This window comes from Octopus bimaculoides, chromosome 21, assembly GCF_001194135.2.
Source record: "Octopus bimaculoides isolate UCB-OBI-ISO-001 chromosome 21, ASM119413v2, whole genome shotgun sequence".
In the NCBI taxonomy this organism is placed as follows: domain Eukaryota; kingdom Metazoa; phylum Mollusca; class Cephalopoda; order Octopoda; family Octopodidae; genus Octopus; species Octopus bimaculoides.
This window is the reverse complement of record NC_069001.1, coordinates 7,186,146-7,195,611: the sequence shown is the minus strand read 5'-3', so window position 1 is coordinate 7,195,611 and position 9,466 is coordinate 7,186,146. Positions and strand designations below refer to the sequence as shown.

At 37.3% G+C, this 9,466-nt stretch overlaps 1 protein-coding gene across 2 annotated transcripts in view; it reads left to right on the top strand.

Moving 5' to 3' along the window:
* The window catches only part of LOC106883233 (ras GTPase-activating protein nGAP), a 21,893-nt gene that overhangs the window by 4,427 nt on the left and 8,000 nt on the right, over positions 1–9,466 (top strand). For both annotated transcript variants that reach the window (XM_052975484.1, XM_014934163.2), the window contains exons 5-12: positions 502–664; positions 1,211–1,290; positions 1,600–1,778; positions 2,553–2,701; positions 4,164–4,239; positions 4,704–4,794; positions 4,963–5,076; positions 5,766–7,343. In XM_052975484.1, the coding sequence (XP_052831444.1) occupies positions 502–664; positions 1,211–1,290; positions 1,600–1,778; positions 2,553–2,701; positions 4,164–4,239; positions 4,704–4,794; positions 4,963–5,076; positions 5,766–7,343 (2,430 nt within the window). The remainder of the gene's footprint in view (positions 1–501; positions 665–1,210; positions 1,291–1,599; positions 1,779–2,552; positions 2,702–4,163; positions 4,240–4,703; positions 4,795–4,962; positions 5,077–5,765; positions 7,344–9,466) is intronic.

Sequence of the window (9,466 nt, the reverse complement as noted above, 5' to 3'; positions counted from 1 at the left end):
GTCCGCTTTCCGTGCTAGCATGGGTTGGACGATTTGACTGAGGACTGGTGGACCAGTAGGCGACACCAGGCTCCAATCTGATTTGGCAGAGTTTCTACAGCTGGATGCCCTTCCTAACGCCAACCACTCCGAGAGTGTAGTGGGTGCTTTTACGTGCCACCGGCACGAAGACCAGTCAGGTGGTACTGGCAACGGCCACGCTCGAAATGGTGTATTTTACATACCACCTGCACAGGAGCCAGTCCAGCGGCACTGGCAACAAACTCGCTCAAGTGTCTTTTCATGTGCCCAAGTGAAAAGACACATATATAAAGAAACTAGTTGAGCAGAGCCAGAATGTCCTTGGTCATGGTCTGGTGAATCAAGGTTCACATGGGGTTAAACACTGCACCAGCAACCACCTCCACCCCAATCCACCCCCACATCACATTTTCGTAATCATTGTATCCTGATAACTGTTTACATGTCCTCATGGTTTTGTTATTTTTTTTTTTTTCCCAGTATTTAACCAGTAATTATGTGAGCCTGTGTGAACATCTGGAGCCGTTGGTGAGTGTGCGGGACAAGGAAGACATTGCTACATGTTTAGTACATGCCATGCAGCACTTGAATAAAGCAAAGAACTTCCTCTGTGATGTGGTCATGGCAGAAATATCTAGATTAGGTAAATATGTCATCTGTGTTTTCATCATCGTCATCATCATCATTTTCATTGTTTTTAATGTCCCCTTTTCTATGTGGTTGGAGTTGGAAGGAGTTTATTGAGACAGATTACTTTACAGGTTGGATGCTCTTCCTGTCACCAGCCCTCACCTGTTTCCAAGCAAGACAGAATTTCCCCATTACCCCAGACGTGTTCTAGCTGAATAGTAGAAATGAATGACACTGCTTGTATGACAGAGACACTCATTTACAACTAACATGCAGTTTCAAGACAAGATCACACAGACAAAAACACATTCATGCACACACATATACACACACACACACACATGTACGTGCACGCAATGGGTTTCCTACAGTTCAAATTCCACTGGGGTCAGCCTTGCCTTTCATTCTTTCACATACTGGGGTTGATTCTTTCAGCTAAAAATTCTTCAAGGCAGTGGCCCCAGCATGGCCACAGTCTAATAACTGAAACGAATAAAAAGATAAATGATCTTTCTCTTGTCTATGTTTGTCTGATCCATTATAATTCCTTCGTTTGCAGACAATGAACATCTGACATTTCGAGGCAACAGTATTGCAACAAAGGCAATGGAAGCCTACATGAAATTGGTTGGTGAAAACGTAAGTAAAACGAGTTTATATCGTTATCACCGGTAATCGCATCATTAAAATCTCAAAGCTACAAGATATTGTATGATTAGCACGAAAGAATTTGAATAAATAAGCATTGCATGTGGCAGAATAATCAGAATGCTTAATGGGTTAAATATCGAACCCTTGTCAAGAATTTTCGTTTTTTCTATTTCTTAACTTTGTATGTTCAAATTGTGAGATATTTCTTTCATTTATGTAAAGCTAGAGAATCTGAGTTCAAATCAAATAAAATCCTGTTGGCTGAATATTTTTCTCTTTTAATATCTTTTCCAATAGTATTTACAAGTGACATTGAGAGAATTTGTTATGGAGATTATTGAGCTGTCGGAAGACTATGAGGTCGACCCCACCAAGCTTTCCAACAATGCAACTCTCCAACGAAACCAAGCCAACCTAAAGAAACTCTGCGAACAAGCTTGGAATAAAATTTCAAATTCTAGACGTTATTTTCCTGGGTATGTCTAGACATTATTTTCCTTTCTGTATATTTTATTTTATTTCCATACATACATGCATTATATATTGTAGTTGTGGCCAATGCTGGTGTTACATAACTGGCACCTGTGCTGGTGGCACATAAAAGGCACCCACTACACTCTTGGAGTGATTGGCATTAGGAAGGGCATCCTGCTGTAGAAACCAAGCCAAATCAGATTGGAATCTAGTGCAGCTTTCCAGTTTTCAGTCGAACTGTCCAATCCATACCAGCATGGACAACGGACATTGAATGATGATGATGATGATATTTATACAAACACACACACACACACACACACACTCATATAGGCATGGGCTGGCTGTATGATATGGAGCTTGTTTCCCAACCACAAGATTCCAGGTTCAGTCTCACTGTGTGGAATCTCTTCTACTATATAACCTTTGTCTGACCAAAGCCTTGTGAGTGGATTTGGTAGACAGAAACTGAAAGAAGCCTGTTGTGTATGTGTGTGTTTGTGTGTATGTTTGTGTCTCCTTATTTTATAATATTGCTATGCCAAAACTGACCTCACCTGTGCTCATGCCATGTCAAAATCACTCAGTCCACTCTTCTTGGTGGTTGGGGTTAGGGTTAGGAAGGGCATCCAGCCATAAAGACCCTGCCAAAACAGAAACAGAAGTCTAGTGCCATTTACATAACACTGGCAATGGTCAGTAGACATTAAATAATTATGATGATTATTTTAGTTATTGTTATTTTGGTTTTTTTTTTCTTCTTTTTCTTAATATAGTGAACTTCGAGAAGTGTTTGCAGGTTTCCGAGAAAACTGCCGTGTAAACGAGAAGGAAGACCTTAGTGATAACTTAATCAGTGCATCAATATTTTTGAGATTCTTGTGTCCAGCAATCCTTTCTCCTAGTCTTTTTAAACTGATTCAAGGTAAAAAAAAAAAAAAAAAAAAATTTTTAATTACTATTTTCTCTTCATATTCATTGTCACTTTCATTCACAGGCATGGCTGTGTGGTTAGGAAGCTTGCTTCTCAACTACATAGTTTTGGGTTCAATCTCAATGTGTGGAACTTTGAGCAAGTGTCTTCTGCTGTGGCCTTGGGCTGACTGGAGCTCGAAAGGTGCTTTAAAGATCTCGGCCATTGCCTCTGTGAGGCCCAACACCCACAATTTGATTTTTCATTATACATAAATACTCTGTACTTGATTTTTAGTTGTATACACACCCACACATTAATTTCTTGTTGTATACACCCATGCATTAGTTTCACACTAGTACACACCCTCAGATACTTGTTTTTCAATGTATCTACACCTATATACTAATCCCCAGTTGTATACACTCTTATGCACTGATTCCTTGTTGTATAATTGTATATATGCCCATAAACTGATTTCAAGCTGTATACACTACACACAGATATCCTCTTGTGTATATATATATATATATATATATATATATCTTCATACACTGTTTTCTAGTTAAACACACCCCACTAAACTGAATTCTAGTTGTATACACATCTACACATTAACTTCTAGTTCAGGCATGACCTACCTTTTTCAAAAAGTGGGCCACATGAGACGTGGTTCATTATCAGGTGGGCTGCATTACTAAAATGTTTCAAGGTAGTTCTTCATTGGCATGCCATTCAGATAGTCCTGTGGACAACAGCTTGGCAACAACTGGTCTAGTTAAATACACACCTACACACTAATTTCTAGTTCTGTACACACATTCAAATATGAAGTAATCTTGATCTCCAACTTAACATGAAAGATGTGTTAGAACACAGCATTATTTACCTTGAGTATGTGAAGGGGCATGCTCAGTGGTTAGATTGTCAGGCTCACAATCATGAGGTCGTGAGTTCAATTTCTGGACCGGGCTGCGTATTGTGTTCTTGAGCGAGACACTTTATTTCACGTCAGTCCTGTCCACTCAGCTGTAGAAATGAGTTGCAACATCACTGATGCCAAGCTGTATCGGCCCCTTTGCCTTTCCCTTGGTTGACATCGGTGATGTGCAGAGAAGAGGCTGGTATGCATGGGTAACTGCTGGTCTTCCATAAACAACCTTGACCAGACTTGTGCCTCGAATGGGAACTTTTTAGGTGCAATCTCATGATCATTCATGAACCAAAGGGGATCCTTACCTTGAGACGATCTCTCATAAGGAGTCGCGGTGCATAAAAGCACGCATAATTATATCATTGGCTGATGAGAATTGCTTGCTAGAGCTACCAGAATTGAAGGTAAATGACACAATATTCTGTATTCTAACACAACCTCCATGTTAAGTTGAAAATCAAAATTACCTTTTTGTATTAATATTTCTTCTGTCACTATCAATTATTCTAATCTTTGTTTTACATCATCCTTCTCTTGTAGAATACCCGTCAGACAAAGCTGTCAGGACATTAACTTTGATAGCGAAGGCCATTCAAAAGCTGGCTAATTTCACACAGTAAGCGAAGAGTTTCTTTTTTCAGATTCATACATTTCCTTTGTATTTTATTGAGATAAACTATATTTACTCTATTCAAAGTTTACCTTAATAGGCACATGTGTGGTTAGAGGTTTGGTTCCCAACCACATGGTTCTGGGTTCAGTCCCACTGCATCAGTGCATCTTGGGCAATTGTCTGTCTGTCTTCTGATGAACCTAGCTGATTGATTGAACGATTAACTGAATGATTAAATAAACAATCAATTAGTTAATTGGTTAAATGTTAACTGATTCAAAATAATAATAATAATAATAATAATAAAAGAAGTGAAATGGAACCAGCGTGTGTGTTATTGACATGATGACCCTCCCAAGATACAAGAATCTTGCAAGCCAAATACCAAAATAAAATATTTGGTACTTCTGCAAGGAATGTCTTGTGTGTTGCTTTATTTATATATTTATCTTTTTATTTTCTTTTAGATTTGGTGGTAAAGAAGAATTCATGATCTTCATGAATGATTTTGTAGAAGAAGAATTTGAAAATATGAAACAGTTTCTAAAAGATATTTCTGTAAGTCTTGTTTTCTTATTTGTTTATTTACTTATTTTTTTCACATTTGAGCTTCTCTGAAAGAAATGTGTTTTACGTTGCTATTTAACCTTAGCCCAACCTTATTATTGTCTTTAATTATCGTCTTTAATTACTGTATTACTTATCCATTTACTTTATATTTTTCAGAGTGAAGATGTTGGGAATGAATTCCTAAAGAACCAGCATGCTGTTATAGATTTTGGCAAAGAACTCTCTGTTCTACATTCTCTTCTTATAGAAACATTAGATAAAGCTAATGAGGCAAGTAGTATACATATTATATATATTATATATACATATATATATATGGGTGCATGGCTTAGTGGTTAGGGTGTTGCACTCACGATCTAGTGATCATGATTTCAATTCTTATACTGGGTGGTGTATTGTGTTCTTGAACAAAACTCTTCAATTCACATTGCTCTGCAGGTCATTGCTTCTCCATCTAATTGTCCACATTTGAATACAACATATGAAAAGGATTTTTTTTTTTGAGTAATCATAGCTTAATTAAATAATATGTTAATTAACATGCAATGCCAAAGTTTATTATCTCTAAATATTGACCACCTGACTCTTGAGTCATGTTGTTTTAATCTTTTACTTTTATTTAAAAAAGTCCGCTAAAAATTTAATTAAAGATTTCATTAGATTTAAAACTATTTTTTTTAAAGATAATGTAGAAATGTTTTATTTTACAATTTCAGTGAAATTTTCATTTATCTTTCATCTCAGTTTCTTTTTTTCTAATTAGATATTTGCAATTCTTGAAATACCTTAGAGAAATAATTATAAACAGACATCATATACACACACACAAACACGCATACACACAGAATTCAACATTGTTAATTTGATTTCTAATTAGTAAGATGGTTGATTAAGATTTTCATATGACTTGCTTTGAAATTAATTTTAATAATAATTATTATTTTCTTGTTTTTTTTTAGGCTACAATAACAAAACTGCATCCATTACTTGATATTCTCAATGGACTCACCCAGGCCTTAAACGATCCCAAAATTGGGAAAAAACAACCTAACCGAAAGAGCCAGATCTATGACAATTTGGCCACGACACCAAACAGCAATCCTTCGGTGAGCTCATTACTTCAGCTGAGCAAGTCAACTTTACACACGAACGACAACAACCACACAATAAACATGGATGACAGTATGAATTCAGACAACGGTGGAATCACTCAACAGACATCAGGCACATGGAAGCGTACTAACGAGGCAAATATGTGCAGTGCATTTAACGATATTTCTGTGACACGAGATATTTCTGATGTATCGGTCAGCAAACACACTAATAATAATAAAGACTCGTTAAAACAATGGTGGAACGATATTCTAACGACAGCCGAAGCTGTTAATGGTTATGATAACAGAATTAGTTACATTGATGACACAGGCGATGCTCCGTACGAGACGGCGCTTGCAGACAAAACCAACTCAGATCTTCAACATCGTAGCCATACCAGTAATTCTCTTGCAGCATCTTCCCAACGATCTACTAGTCAAAATTCTTTCATGTCCTCTTCAGGTTATCAACCGACGGTGTATAGCCCGTCAACCTTGTCCATGGAACTACCACTGGCACCTCAAGAACAATTCAGCGGCTCAACGTTACCTGCTCAGTTTTCTAGTTTGAGTTCCACATCATTTGCTACTCAACATTCCTCCATCCAGCAGCCACTATCTTTTTCCAATCCCTTGTATAAACACCAACGGAATTCTCAATCTGTAATGCCATCTTCTTCGATATCCCTTTCAGGAAATGCATTGTCTACAATGGAAGGTGCTGGCGCTGCGAGTGGTGCTTCATCTCCAATGGTGCACAGTAGCTTGAAGATTCCTCAGACCTCAAGTTCAAGTTCCTTAAGTAGTACGGATGACTCAAGCACATTACCATTTGTCAGTGTAAACACGCAAGTGCACCAGACTCGCAGCCCAATGCGGAATCTACCAATTACGGCAATAACGACTTTAGATTCCGCTCGCAAAATAACGGATCCCATTCAAAAATTCTCTCAGCTCTCTAGTTCTAGCTCAAGTAGTGAGTCACTTTGTGATCGACGTAACTTAGTACACTCCACCCCCATGCAAACAGACATTGATAATTTACAGCATGGCCCCGCCTTGCAGCGGATTAACCCTTTATATGGACACTGCAGCCCAAAACCGAGCCTAAAGTCAGTCACTTTACGCTCGCACAACCAACCAGGAAACAGCCCGTTGAACACTTCATGTGAATTGCCTCAAGGTGTTGAGATGAAGTTTTCTGGGGCTCGATACGAAGACCCGTCGAGGTCTTTAAACGATAGAGACGCTAGTGTTATACATTGTAACACTTTGCCAAAACGAGCTGAGAAGGATCGTCACTTGGCAACATCATCTGTTTCGGATGAATTCTCTGTTTATAAACCTGGCACTCGGCTCTCACTGGCTCAGCAGCACTCTCTCCACAGTGGCACCCAAACGGTACAACACAGGAAGTCTGAGCCAGTGAAAACCAGGGAAGAGGTAAATATCATTCTTCATCTTCGTCGATTTTCTGTTGGAATTCACACCAGCATTGTATACTCTAAACACATTTAGACTAACACTAAATACATTTATAAAAAACAGTACCACCAAATACATTTAGACTAACACTAAGCACATTTAGACCAACACAGATGTACTTAACATGCTTAGGCCAATGGTGACATCTTCATCATCATCATTGTTTAACGTCTGCTTTCCATGCTGGCATGGGTTGGATGGTGACACTAAATACATTTAGACCAGCACTGTAACATAAAACGTAAAATGAACTGTAAACATGGTTAGACTAGGACATTAACACTAAATACAGTTAGACTAATATAGTAGTCATTAAACATATTTCGGTCAGCAGAGTAAATGTTAAACACAAATTTCATTTAGACCAAAAACAGCAGAGACTAGATGCATTTAGACTAACAGTAGATATATTTAAGCCAATATAACAGTAACATTAAATATATTTAGACCAATGCAGTGAACGTGTTTAAAAAATAGAATAACACTTAAAAAAGTTAGATAAGTGCTAAACACATTTGGATCAACACTATAGCACTTGATTCAAAACAAACATGGCCATAAACGCATTTAGACCAGTACAGAAACAGTTAACACTTAAGCCAACTCAGTGACACTAAACAAAAATAGACTAACATGGAGACAGTAGACATATTTAGATCAGCACAGTGACTGTAAACACATTTAGACGAATGCAGTTAACACTGAACATAAAACTAACTATACAGTTTAAACAAGACACATCTAAACCACCAGTACAGTAAGAGTAAGCAATATTTCTTCTTATGCTGTTTCCCCAATTGAAATATTAGTGTGAGCTCACTCAACAACAACAGCATCATCACCACGATCGCTTGGTTATTTCTCTTAAATTATAATCCCACACATAATTACACAAATGATTTCTTCATTTTCTTCCAGTTTTTGTTTCATTGTTTCATTATTAGTCCCTGGTCTGATTCATTAGGAACGGTACAGCATATTTATATATAATCTGTAGTTAGACTAATAGAGTAGCTAAATAATCTGGTTACAAAGAAAACGGGCTTTAATTACAAAGTATGACCAACTGAGACTATGGATATGCAACCATCTCATTCTTGGTTTACCCCTGGGCTTCCTACCACTTGGTTTGGTTTGAAGGGTAGAGTCCTCAGGCACCCTGTCCTCAACAGGGTCCTATCAGAAGCAGCTCTCATTAGACTTTCTGGTTTGATTCCCAAGCATGACCAGCTGGGACTATGGATATCCAACCATCCAATTCTTGCTTTACCCCTGGGTTTACTGCCAGTTGGTTTGGTTTGAAGGGTAGAGTCCTCAGGCACCTCCTTCATAGGGTCCTATCAGAAGCAACCACCATTTGACTTTCTGGTTGGATTCCCAGGCATGTCCAGCTGAGACTAAAAATATTGAACCATCTCATTTTTGGTCCACCCCTAGATATCCCGCCATTTGGCTCGGCTTGAAGAATCCGTTTTGTGATTCTTTCCTGTGACATTCTAATCACATGTCTGTGGCACCAGAGCCGTGACCTCTCAGTGCCAAAATGTGAAACCATATGTGTTTTTAAGTTTTTAAATTTCCATATAAAAGTGTCAGCTCTGTCGCCCTCAATACAAATAACAGATAATTTCAGACGACATTTTACAGAAAACATTTTCAACAGAAATCAAGTTTCTCAACCATTTTCACACCAAGAATAAATAAAATACACAAATGAATAAATAAATTTCCTAAAAACAAAAAAAAAAAGATAATGCCAAATTTGTAAGATTTAATGATATTTCAAAAGTTCATATTTATAGTTTTTATACATGGTTTTGTGTGTGTATAAATGTAAATAGTTAAATATCTATGTATATAGCAATATAAATGGTTATACATTTACAAAAAGAAACAATTGAAGACTTCAGTTACATAGTAATACAGACATATAATCCTTAAAAGAAATTCTATCGCACTCTGGTGGTTTAATATGTGTTGAGGAGTGGTTCATAGTTTTAGCTTCAAATTCTATTTTTCACAAATATATACATATACACACACACATATATACATATGTATGTATATATATATATATATAT